General features: G+C 34.0%; 1 protein-coding gene across 1 annotated transcript; it reads right to left on the bottom strand.

Moving 5' to 3' along the window:
* Positions 1–3,275: 3,275 nt before the first annotated feature.
* Positions 3,276–4,525, bottom strand: LOC130217904 (carbohydrate sulfotransferase 12). Its single transcript, XM_056450093.1, has one exon. The coding sequence runs from the start codon at positions 4,455–4,457 to the stop codon at positions 3,423–3,425; it is 1,035 nt and encodes a 344-aa protein (XP_056306068.1). The 5' UTR covers positions 4,458–4,525; the 3' UTR covers positions 3,276–3,422.
* Positions 4,526–14,292: the final 9,767 nt, after the last annotated feature.

Genomic DNA, 14,292 nt, shown 5'->3' with positions numbered 1-14,292 from the left:
AAGATATAAAAATGGATGACTTCAGAGCATAAATGAGACATGCACTGATATGCCCTGTAGAAATTCCAAGTGACCAGGAAGTGAAGTCGTTTCAAGTGGGGAGGGAATGTTATAGTATATGAATAAAGTTTATGAGGGCAAATAAATTTTTTCAAAATAATAAAATGCACAAAACCATTTACAACAAGAACTTCTAAATACATAATGGCGATTTTAATGAACAAGATGGCAGCCTGACAAGATTTTTCCCTTTCTTTTTTCAGTTGGTGACAGTTAAATGCTTAAAATACCACAGCACTCACTACTCTCAACTTTTAACCAGCTGTCCTATACACAGAAAACACGATAGAAACATGTTGCAGTTGGCTAGATATTAATTAACAGTCATACAAACATCTTTACTGAAGCCTCTCTACTTTACGGTTTGTCTCACGTGTCCATCATGTTTGTAGTTTATTTACACTTTTCACCCGAGTTTGTAGTTCTAATCGAATTCACGTCCAACGCGCAATGTACTGTGGCCAATATCAGCAGTTAGAGTATGGACGGTTATACGCTTAGAATTCTTACCGGAAACAGACCATCCGGGAACCTTTGGCATACTCTTTTCAACATACTACAATTTGGGACATACTAATTCTATTTTCAAATACTATTCAGGATGGATTGTATGCAAATTGAGACGCAGCAAATCATTACAGCAGGGGAGCAAGGGCATCCGCTGTGTAAAATAAATGCTGGAATAGTTGACGGTTCATTTCTCTGTGGCGACCTCTGAAAAATAAGGGACTAAGCCAAAGGAAAATGAATGAATGAATGAAGTATCTGAAAAATAAGCATTAAAAGGTGAAAAAACAAAGTTGAAAACGTCACAATGTAAACAAAACAAAAAAGCAATCATGATAAAGTGCTGTAAAACCAGTAAATGTACAATCAAAAACAGGAAACAGGAAACTAAATTTTAGAAAAGATAAAAATCTGAACTCAACATGTAACCAAACTGCTTTGTAGGACATTAACTGTATGTGTCAACCCAAGCATATGTCTTCATTTTATGACCCTATGACACGGAAGTTAAGCTTGTCAGTTTTCCCCTACTGTGACTCACATCCACTTGAAACAGTCCTGAAATAAGAAAAAATGTAGGGCGACGTTTGGTTTCATTCCTTGGGAATGATTGGATTGTTGAAAGACCGGTGATGCTAACAAAATAAAGGAAGATATAAAAATGGATGACTTCAGAGCATAAATGAGACATGCACTGATATGCCCTGTAGAAATTCCAAGTGACCAGGAAGTGAAGTAAAGTCGTTTCAAGTAGGGAGGGAATGTTATAGTATATGAATAAAATTTATGAGGGCAAATAAATTTTTACAAAATAATAAATTGCACAAAACCATTTACAACAAGAACTTCTAAATACATAATGGCGATTTTAATGAACAAGATGGCAGCCTGACAAGATTTTTCCCTTTCTTTTTTCAGTTGGTGACAGTTAAATGCTTAAAATACCACAGCACTCACTACTCTCAAATTTTATCCAGCTGTCCAATCACAGCAGAGAACCCACATTTAAAATTACTATAGTAATTTACCCAGCAAACAATGAGTTGGTTGACCGCTGGCATTTTTTTGGTGGCACAAATTCAGCGGCTTGATATGAGAGGACCACCCATTCTAAAATTCTGTCAGTCCACCAATGTTTTTTGGGTAGCACGCTGCCATCGAGTTGCCGCGAGTGCCTATTCCTAATTTTCAATGTTGTACTGTTCTCTACCTGATATACAGTAAGTACTTTTGCTTAATATTTTTTTACATTTAAAATGAACTAGGCACTGAATAAAGATATCATTATTAACAAAAGTTTAGTATAAAAATATTGCAAGACATTTTAAATATAACAGATTACGCTTATTAAAACTAAAAAATAAGTTTCAAAATCAAGATTTATCAAATGTCATAACTTAAATTGTTTATGAGTTGTTAAAATGTTTATGTAAATGCTGTGTTACATTAAAGTGTCCGTTAAGCAAGCCTCATTCAACCCAAAGAGCTCTTCTAAGCTCTTTGTTCAAACACTGCAGCAGAGAGAGTTGCCATGGAAATGGAGCAACAACACTCCACCTGACAGTCAACAAAATGTCTCTCATGCGGCTGTATTCACTAATTTCAGATAAGTTTAGTCCCTAAAATCACGCAAAAATTACATACAACTGTTCCTGACACATTTCTTACTGGTGTTGACATATTTATGTTGTATATTTATTTAATAGACATGGTTGTGTCTTTGGAAAAAGTCTGTTAGCATCTTAGCAGAGGTAACATTAGCGTTAGGCTAATTACTACAGTATACCACACCAACTCACTGTCACTCACTATATTCTTTTTTTAAAATCACAACCACTATAGCAAGCCGTTTTGACAATTAATCAATAGCCCGTACTAGTATCTATTTTCATGTTGCTTATTTTTTATATACTAGTATCTTTTCCATTAAGTACTAGTACTTACTCATTAGATACACTGAAAAAAAGGATGTCTGCAAAACTGTTGCAAACTATTTATTTGTGTTGAATTTAAACAAACAAATTAAATTTAAGAAAATTCTACTTAATTTGTTTGTTTAAATTCAACCTAAATAAATTGTTTACAACCAACTTAACAAACATTTTGTAAACCCAAGGAATCATCTTTGAATATTTTTTTTTAGTGTAACAGTGCCTATTCTTCAGAAACTAGTGCTTTTTAAAAATATACTAGTGCTGATACTAGTATCTAATAAATAAGAACTAGTATCTATTTAATAAGTACTATTACCAAATGAATAAGTACTAATACATAACTACTAGTATCTATTGAATGAGTACTAGTATCTGATAAAAAAAGAACTAGTGTCTAATGAGCTAATAAGCACTAGTATATTTTTATAAAGCACTAGTATCTAAAGAATAAGCCCTAATACTTAATGGAAAAAATACTAGTATCTAAAAAATAAGCACTAGTAACCCAAAAATAAACACTAATATGGGTTATAGATTAAATGTCAAAACAGATTGCCACATAAGTACAATAAGTTGACAAGTACAAAGACGATCACATTAAAGAAAAAAAAATCAATAAATAAAAAGGAATCTTCTTGGAAATCAATTACTTTTAGATTTCCTTTATAACAGAACAAAATGCTTTCCTGTCAACAGTAAAAAAGAATAAAATAAAGGACAAAAACACCTCACTCCGAAATAGAACCAGTCGACAATACTTTGGTAAACGCGCAGCTTTAAGGAAGATTTATTTAACCTCAGCTTGTTTCATTTAAAAGTCTTGACAGCATTTATCAAATGTTGTTTTTAAATCACATGTGGTCTTGAGGTAAATACAGAAAGAGCAACCAGTGATCCTCTCTTTAAGCAAGTAATAACTTGTCACTCGTTTAGAAGTGTCTCAGGTTTATCATATTCAAATAACTTAAAGTCAGTTTCATAAAGACTGTACAGCTTTCTTCTGTCTGCTAAGGAAATGTTTGCAAACCATTCTCGCTCCCAGTCTACTGCAGTCCTGTTCTCATATCCTGGAGGAAAGTGAATATGTTTATCCAGCCCAAGAATCTTCAGCAAATGTTCTGTGTCCTCATCAAGAGTTTCTAGCTTCCCAATAAAGTCATAGTCAATTTGGCATGGATGGCAAAGTCTGTAAATCTGCTGCCAATGCTCATTGAACGGCTTCTCCTTCTCAGTCTGTGGATCTAACAGATACTTAATAAAGTGAGTAAAGGATGGTCTGATACCTGCACTGAAGGCCTCTTGAGCCGAAGTAGGGGGCAGAGAAATATTAGCATAACGCTGAAGCATTTTGGAGCCATAATTGGAGTAGAAGTACTCATCAGGCTTAATAAACTTGTCCCGAAAAGCAGAAATAAGGCGCACAAAAGGATCCCTTACAAAGAGGAACTTAGTGTAGTTCTTCAACTTGTGATGCATCAGAGGACGAGCGTATCGCCCATGGCGCATCCATAATTTGTTGAATGTCTTATGCACTGTAGAATTATGGATTAACTCTAATGGTACGTCGAGAGGATCCAGATATGGTGCTCCATCAGGTGCCTTCAGGTTCTGGCTGAGGGCAAACATAACTCGTTTCCAGTTGGTACAAGCTACCTTGGGTACATAACAGTAAATAACATGGTGATGATCGTCCACAATGAGATGGTCCAGAGCTTTGTTGGGAATCTGGTCAAATGTTATTGATTTCTCTCTGAAATGCAGGCTGCTATTGGCCGAGCAAAGCTCTCTTATTAGATGTTTACGATGTGCTTGACGCTGTTTGAACTGTGCAAGATGTTTTGATGAAGCCATGTCCAGGTAAGTCCCAACTCTCACCTCATCCCAGAAAACTACTATAAAAAGCAATGTGATGAATACTGCTCCAAAAAGAAAACAACGCTGATGGAGCTTCTGCATTCTGATTCTTGACAGAATACCAGATACTCAGAACTTACACTTTATTCGTCTCAGGAATGAATCCAGTTGACAATTCTGCAGGAAAAAATAAAATAAAAAATAAGAACAGATTCACTGAAGTCTCAATTTACCATCAACACTCAAATGATCCATAAAAATGCTTGTACATGTACGTGTCAGAATGATTATAAACCAGTTAGTTTGGTTTGTTTAATGTTTAGCAAGCTGAGGCAATTTATTTATATTACTTTTTTAATCTAGAAATGCCTATATAGAAAGGCAAGTTTCCACAGAAAAATAACATATGGTAATTATAGCTTTTCTCAGTCCCTTTGGTGCATTTCTCACAACACTATTTACATTTGCACAACAGTTAATGCATTTCTCAAAACAATTAGTCATTTGTGCACATCATAGTAGCAGTTTCTCATTCCTTCAAACAAATTACAAATGCTTTTGGACATGCATCAATTGCTTTCATACGACTCTCTGCTGTTTTATAACATTATTATTTGCTTATGTCATGACAGTCAAACTTAACTAAACTTGTGAATGCTGAATAGTCATTCCATATCAAACTAATAGTCCTCATTTCATTACTTGAGGAAGTTTATGTTTGTTGTAAATAAGGGTGTATTTATTCTTCTGCACAATGTTGTGAATAAATTAGAATTGCAAAGAGCATCTGCAGTAAAAATGTAAACCATACATATTCATTGTCTTGTACTCAGATACCTCACTAAATGCAGTGATGTCTAACTTTACTGTAGTTTTCAAATGGCTGTGCAAATGGTATATAGTGCTGTCTTGAGCATTTCAGCAAGTGTCACCAAAATCTGACTTTTTTACATTGGACAAAATGAAGAAAGTAAACTGTCATAATGAAAACATCACAAAGCCATTTGACTATCCTGTTCATAAACAATGGTGTCAGGACTTTTCATCTTGATGACACTGACACTTTCATTGACATCAGTACTTACTTTTGAGAAATGAGCTATCCATTTTGAGCAAGTGACATGCTTTTGCAGGTTCTCAACTCGGTTTTGCAGTTTGTACTAATTGTTTTGAGAAATGCATAAACTGTTGTGCAAATGTGAACAGTGTTGTGAGAAATGCCCAAAAGTGACTGAGAAAAACGGTAATAGTAAACATTATAGTGCTTTTGAACCAAACTATAGTAAATTAGTAGTAAAGTATAGCAAAGTATTTACAACACTTTAATGAACGCTTATCCATACTGTATAGTGAACTATAGTAATCTGATAAACTAATGAATCCTGTGGTACACTTCAGTTTTTACTACAATAAACTGTGAGGTGTTGTAGTATTTGCTAGATAGATAGATAGATAGATAGATAGATAGATAGATAGATAGATAGATAGATAGATAGATAGATAGATAGATAGATAGATAGATAGATAGATAGATAGATAGATAGATAGATAGATAGATAGATAGATAGATAGATAGATAGATAGATAGATAGATAGATAGATAGATAGATAGATAGATAGATAGATAGATAGATAGATAGATAGATAGCAACTATAATAACCACAAAAGATTCAAGCCCTTTAATATATACTATAATATTTTCATGTAGGGTATGTTATATTATAGCCAAAACGATATGACAGCATTTTATAGAAAGGATGAAAGATTGCTGTTGGAATAAAGAGAAGGTTTCAGATGAAAAAAAAAAGTTTAAAATCTGTCTGCTTTACATTGCTGTCCATGTACGCTCTTTGGTTAAACTATCTGTATTGCCAAGCAACAGCAAAAACAAACGTTTATGATTAAGCGTATTTATTTGCAGAAATTACAAACTCATGATACATTTTAATCTTGTTTGCTGACTCATACACATTATAAAATGTAATATATAAAAGTTTTTATAGTTCAAATATTTTAAATTTAAACAATATTTAATTAAACGCCAATGGTTTAGCTGAAATTTAACTCACCTACACCAGTAGAAATAGAATATATCCACTACTCGTTGGTTTATTGTAGTTTGTGTTACCTCTACAAACGGAAAAGGCGTCCTGTCTGTCGAGCAGTACTACATGTGTGTGAGGAGCGACTGTGTACTTTGCCTCAGGCAAGCCAGAGTAAACTGATGCATTTTGCATAAGTTTAAAACAACTGTCGTTTCTTTTTATAGTCTTGTCGTTCCATGAAGTACTACAATACTTGTGATTATAAAATGTACATACAATTCTTATAATTTTTCATCATTTCTATCATTATTATTATTATTGGGCGACGCAGTGGCGCAGTAGTGTTGTTGCCTCACAGCAAGAAGGTTGCTAGTTCGAGCCTTGGCTGGGTCAGTTAGCATTTCTGTGTGAAGATGGCATGTACTCCCTGCGGTTGCGTGGGTTTCCTCCGGGTGCTCCGGTTTCCCCCACAGTCCAAAGATCAGCTACAAATTGACATGAGCTCCAAGCAGGTTGTACAAAGCTTGGGCTTTTGATTTATTTATTTATTGTAAATGGCACACAGTCCAACCTATTGTATTTTATTAATGTGTGTGCCTACCCCAATCCTAAAACCTGTTGTGTTTTGTTAACGCACACCGCTGCCATCTTTATCCGGTCAAATCGCAATTGAACAGGGGAGCTGCTGTTTTTTTTTTTTTGTGTGTGTTTTTTTTAGATAAAATACAACAAGACTGGTATTTATAACAATGTACAATACAACATTGTTATATAAAATATATTAACTAAATACTGATTGTAAGAACGCACAAAAAGGCTCTTAGCTTGTGATAATATTTCACATAAAAGAAGAGAGAGAAATAAAAATCAACAATACAAATCAATCAACAAACAGTAAAAATACCGTGTGGAGCTTTAGCAAACTCTCTGACCTTCAAACGAATTAATGAAACTTTAGGCTCCCATTTAATACAAATAGGCGACTAATAAAACATGGTAATTCAACAGACTGTCATCTTTACTAGCTCATATGGGATCACATATTTTAAAATTTTAAAACCGAGAATAAAATCAGTTTTTTGTGAAATTAGGCTACATAAAACATAGGCTACCTGCACCAAGATTAGACTGATTAAAATGCTATGTCAATCTTATCCAGCAGGTGGCGCCATATGAGCAGCAGGATTGACTGCTGGGCTCAAAGTTGCGGCAGTCATGATGAGCGATCACATGGCATCATCATAATTTATTTATTTATATCAACAAAAGATTTACAGTACAATTAAAACAGAATACAGTCTCTACTAATTATAGTTTATTTTTAAGCAATAAGGGAATTATGAATAGCCTAATTATGAATTATGAATACGGGGAAACGAGGGGGTAATATAAAGATATGAACAGTCCTATAAAATACAAGGCAATGAGCACAAATTCCAGGAGTTTAAACATCACTCTGGGCTAATACTTCTTGTTCGAATATGCTAAAAGGGCTTTACATTTATTTACTTGTATAAATATAAAACTTTCCAATATATATTAGTGTAAAACCTAAAACAAGGTGTTTTGATTAAGTCTCAAACAATGATTAAGATTATTTGGGATAATGAACGCATTTTCAAAAAAAAAAAAAAGTTTAGTCCAAAAAAAAGATTGAACAAAAGGACATTTCTAAAATAAATGAGCCACACTTTAAGTAGAAGTTGCCCAGAAAGAGCAAGATACACCAATGTGGCTTTTAAAACGTGTATAAACAGCTTGACAGGAAGAAAATATATATTTTATAAACATATAAATCATTTTATAAATATTTAATAATTTTTTTAACTTAATTTGTTAAGAAACCGTTAGGGTGGCAGGATCAATGATGATAATTATTTTATTTCAAGTCTGTAAGACTTATTTGAGTTAAGATTTAGGTTATTCACTAAAATATATCATTTAAATGGAGCTGAATGCAGTAAATAGTCTGTATAAAAAGGTCAAAAATAAATCTGTGCAAACAATCTACCCTTTATAACCAAATTATTTAACAAAAATTGATTACTGATGTCCATGATAAGCATGATGTGTACAAGATAGAGAGAGTATGAAAAGTGAATTGTTTGTTTTGAAACTTTTGAATCGGAAGTTGTCCAATAATAAACTCTAATATACTTAAAAAAATAAATAAAGATGATTTAATGTTCAAAAATGTTTTGTTTTTCAGGTTTTCTAAAATAAATTGGTCTTACACTTCATATTTTCAGATTTTTCATAGTACTGTATATGCATTAATTACGGTACTTTTACCATAAACCAACATATTAACCATTTGGTAGAGGCTGAATTTTTTTTGGATGCGTTGAAAAAAATGCATTGAGTGTGTTAACTAATGACATTAGGAGTTAAGAAATGCAATTCAAATGTTTTTTTTTTTTTTTTCTTGGTGGGGTAGTTAAAGGGTTAATGGAAAAACCCAAAGCTTTGTTTTTTGGGGGTTGTGAGGGTGATAGGCCTGCGTATTTTTTTTATGCACCTGAACTGAACAGCAGATCTGAACCATGGGTGTTAATTTATTTGCAGGCTGTCAACATGACTCAAGTTTGACAGTTCACCATGACTCACAATGTGACATTACTAAATGATCAACAGCAGTCACTTGTCAGACATCTTCTCATCTGAACACAATCACCAGTTCATGCAGTATGGGTACATTTTTGTGGCAAGATAAACATGACAAATTATGACTCTTAAATGCTTTGGATGTCGAAAGACATTGTCCTGATTTGTAACAATATGCTCTGGCTCTGAAATAGTAAACAAACGGTTTGAGTGGAAAAGGTATACTGGTCCAAAAAGAGTAAGCGTCTTCAGCCAATGTGATTGTTTCCTTCTACATACACTCACCGGCCACTTTATTAGGTACACCTTACTAGTACTGGGTTGGACCCATTTTTGCCTTCAGAACTGCCTTAATCCTTTGTGTCATAGATTCAACAAGGTACTGGACATATTCCTCAAATATTTTGGTCCATATTGACATGATAGCATCACGAAGTTGCTGCAGATTTGTCGGCTCCACATCTATGATGCAAATCTGCCATTCCACCACATCCCAAAGGTGCTCTATTGGATTGAGATCTGGTGACTGTGGAGGTCATTCAAGTACAGTGAATTCATTGTCATTTTCAAGAAACCAGTCTGAGATGATTCTCGCTTTATAACATGGCGTGTTATCCTGCTGGGAGTAGAGTTTGAGTTACTGTTGCCTTTCTATCAGCTCGAACCAGTCTGGTCATTCTCCTCTGAACTCTGTAAACCCTAGAGATGGTTGTGGGTGAAAATCCCAGTATATCAGCAGTTTCTGAAATACTCAGACCAGACCGTCTGGCACCAACAACCATGCCACTTTCAAAGTCACTTAAATCACCTTTCTTCCCCATTCAAAAAAAATTATAGAAGCATCCATACTCTAACTGCTGATAATGCCCACAGTACATAAATTTGATTAGAACTACAAAAAAGGGTGAAAAGTGTCAATAAACTACAAACATGGTGGACGCGCGAGACCAACCGTCAAGTAGACAGACTTTATAAAGTTGTTTGTATGACTAACCTTACTAACGTGACCAGCTTACTGGAACATGTTTACATCGTGTTTTCTGTGTTATATTTCATTTGCAACAACAATACTGAACTTATATAAAGACGTGTTTGGACATTAACATCTGAATGCATAATTATCCAAAGACCTGAGGAGATTTCTCTGCATGAAAGACTCGTGAATGAGAGATTAACCTGCTGCTGCTTCTCCAATAAGTTAGAAAATTAAATATGACAGAAATGTGGATGATGTGTGGGTGATTGACAAGGCTCAACTAAGCAACACAACGATTTTTTAATGAGGAAGTAGTACATCCCAAAGCTTGCATACTCTTCTGTTACACGCTCAAAAGTATATTTGTCCTTCACAAAAAAGTACATAGTTTTAGGCCGTAGTATAAGTATGCAAATTGGGATGCAGCATAAGTTTGAATTACAATTTCAGAGAGAAACGATATTCATGGATCAACAAAACTATGACCCAGTAATGTGTCTCACAAAAAAAGAGGCATGTAACCTTCTGCACAGTAAAATTCTAACTCTGAACAAACTCAAATGATCCTCTGCAGCACTTTTTTATTATAGATAGGTGTGCTTGACACAGTAGTCTCCAGTGGTTCTTTGGAGGTGGCTAAAAGGCTCTATAGCACAAGTGGCTTGTAATCATGATTGAACCACTTTAAGTCCTATTTAGAACTGTTTATAGAGTGTTTATAGTGAAGTGAGTATTGTTTAATTGAGTATTTTTGGGTGAACTATCCCTTTAATAATTTTAATGATTTAGTGTGTCATAAGTAGGTCCACACGGAATCTGCACGCTCAGAATTGCGTAAATTTTTATCCCATCATTAATTCTGTTTATTTACTTGTGTAAGTGTATAGTTATTCAGTTTTTGAAATTAATTTCAGTAATATTATTGACTAATATAAAAATATTCTCATCATTTATTTACAACTCAATTTGTAAAGTAATATTTTCTGTCTTTAGTAGATATATTATATCAGAGGCTTGCTTTGTTCACCAAATAAAGTGGATTTAATTGGATTTGCATTATAAACATTAAATAAAAAGTTAAAATGTAATTTTTTATTTCATACATTACGTTTTTGGTTATGATACACATTCCGCATAAATCCGCCGATTTTTAACAAAATTCTCCGCAGAAATATCACAAATTGTCCACAGATTCTGTCTGGCCCTATAGTCTGAATACTGCATTTAATTAATGAAGTATCTGAAATATGAGCTTTAAAAGTAAAGAAACAAGGTTGAAAAAAACAGCCTTTGAGCCTAATCCATATCCACAGCTATGCGAATAAATGAAGAGTTCAGATGCAAAAACCTCTAAATGCCATCTGAAATGTTCTCCTAAAATGACAATTTATCTCAACCTCCTATGTTTATGTTCAGTTATTTCACTTAAAAGGCAATGAACAGAACCTTTCCATCACCATAAGTTTAAAATTATTGAGCCTACCCACAAGAGTTGGAGAAAAATGCTAATTTTAGAAGAAAATATCAGATGGCTTTTTGCATCTAAACTCTTCAAATCGTCACAATACACTTACAGACAAACTGAGAGAGAAAAAAGTTATTTGATATAAACTAAAATGAAAACAAAACAAAAGAAGCAATCGTGATAAAGTGTTGTAAAACCAGTAAAGAATGCACAATCAAAAACAGGAAACAGGAAACTAAATTTTGGAAAAATAAAGTATAAATAGTCTGTTTAGTGAAGTGAACCGAGTATTGATTGAGTACTTTTGGGTTACCTCGATATCTGGCCTTGTTTGGATATGATCAATAATATTTACTTCATCTATGACTCATTAGATTTTTTTGCTCACCAGTGCGTCATAAGTCATACAATCTAGAGTATTTGTGAATGACAATGGAATTTAATTAATGAAGTATCTGAAATATGAGCATTAAAAGGTAAAGAAACAAAGTTGAAAGAACAGATGTAGGGCCTACGATATAACCTAAAAATGAAAGCAAAACAAAAGAAGCAATCAAGATAAAGTCCTGTAAAACCAGTTAGGAATACAGAATCAAAAACAGGAAACTACACTTCAAAAAAATAGAGTATAAATAGAGTCAATATAGTGAAGTGAACTGAGTATTGATTGAATGTTTTTTGGGTGACCTCAATATCTAGCCTTGTTTGGATATGATCAATGACATTCACTTCATCTATGACCAGTGGTGTAAAGTAACAGATTACAAATACTCAAACTACTGTAATTAAGTAGCTTTTCTCAGGATATGTAATCTACTAATTAGTTTTAAAAATGTGCACTTTTACCTTACCTTGAGTACATTTTTTAGTGCAGAATTGGTACTTTTAACCCACTACCTTCCTTCAACCTGCTGCCACTACTTTATTTTTTCCTGTCTATGAGGATTGGCTGAGAAGAAAAACATGTACTTGTAAAATAAAAAAATGTCTGTTGAAGGAGCAGTATCAGCAGATATTGAGCAGACAGTCTATTAATACTCAAATTGACCATCAAAATAAAGTGTTACCAATTTATAATTGCAGAAAACTGTTTGGAAGCATTAAAAGTGTCCAAGAAGATGTCCAAAATCTTTACACGCATTGACCCAGAGACTGTTTATATGCATGTCACTGATGAGAAGCTGATGTTTACTGTATGATGACCGAAATGGCCTTAAACACCCAGCAGACACAAGACATCAACATGACATAAGATTGACGTTGTACCCCAACATTGTGGGGATGTTGTATTTTATTTGGAAATGAAAATCGGGTTGACGTCAGAACTAAACATCAGGCTGACATCAATGTTCAGCGTCCAACCTAAAATCAACCAAATATCAATTTCTAATGATGTTCCAGTTTGACATTGTGTGAACGTTACCACTATAAAGTCTATCAGTCGTTGGATTTTGGTTGCCATACCTAATGAATAAATGTCAGTAGTTGACGTCAGTATGACATTGGTTTAAGATGTTGGCTCGACTTTGGATTTTGGTCACTTTCCAACACAACCTAAAATGAACCAAATATTAATGTAGTTTGATGTCGTCACTGGACATCAAAATAATACTCTTCTTAGACGCTGGCTAGACATTGAATTTTGGTCACCTGATGTCATGACCTCAATCTAACCTAATATTAATGTCTTATGACATTGTGTGCCTTCTAGGCAATAGCTAATTGCACAGCAGAATGTTATATTTACACACACCCACAAATTACATGTAAACACATCAGCTTTTTACAGCGTAATACTGACTACTCACTACTCTTTAGTACTTTTAAAATGGTTACTTTTTACTCATACTTTGAGTAATATTTACAACAGATAATTTTACTCGCACTACATTTTTAGTCAAGTAATAGTACTTTTACTTGAGTATGATTTTTCAGTACTCTTTCCACCACTGTCTGTGTCTCATCAGATTTTTTTGCTCACCAGTGCGTCATAAGTCATACATTCTGGAGTATTTGTGAATGACAATGAATGGCTTTTAAGATAAGGTTCTGTAAAATTAGTGAGAATAATACAGTCAAAAACAGGAAACCACATTTTACTCAACCACATTTAACTATGCAACCAAACTGCTTTGTAGCAAACTGTATGCGTCAACCAAAGCATATTTCTCTTTTGATATGTGTGCCACATTTTTAACAAACACATAATGACAAGCTATTTTTGTCCTGTTCTTTTTTTTTAATAGTTGGTGAGAGTAACCGTTTGAACTTGGATAACCTTGCTCACTACTGCCAACCTTTGCCCAGCAGTTCAATCACAGCTGAGACTTAAAAATACTACAGTAAATGTAGTTTTTTTTGGACCATACTATAATAAAGTATTGGTCACACTTTATTTTGGTGGTCCGTTTTTAAATTTAAGTTACATTGCATCTACATGCCAACTACTTCTCATTAGATTATAAGTATACTGTTAGGTTGGGGTTAGGGTCAGTGTAAGTTGACATGTTCTTGCAAAGCTTCTTATAGTCAGTTAAATGTCTATTAAAGTAGCAGTATCAACAGATATTAAGCAGACAGTCTATTAATGCTCTAATGGACCTTCAAAATAAAGGGCTCGATATTCAGGCTCACTCTTGTTGATGTCGTCAATCTGGCAACCTGTGCTTACATGTGTTTTGAACCAGGAGTGCAATACCTAGTTAAACAACTGGGTGTCAAACTTACATACTGCCATACATCCAAGAGCGTAGTCAGAATACAGGCGAACGGTCGGGACAGGTAGAAAAACAACATAAATAAAGAAACAAAGTGTCAAAATACAACGGGCAGGACAACGAAAATCT

This window comes from Danio aesculapii, chromosome 1 (genome assembly GCF_903798145.1).
Source record: "Danio aesculapii chromosome 1, fDanAes4.1, whole genome shotgun sequence".
NCBI classification, from domain to species: domain Eukaryota; kingdom Metazoa; phylum Chordata; class Actinopteri; order Cypriniformes; family Danionidae; genus Danio; species Danio aesculapii.
The sequence above is the reverse complement of the archived record's forward strand: the minus strand, read 5'-3'. Positions and strand labels throughout refer to the sequence as shown.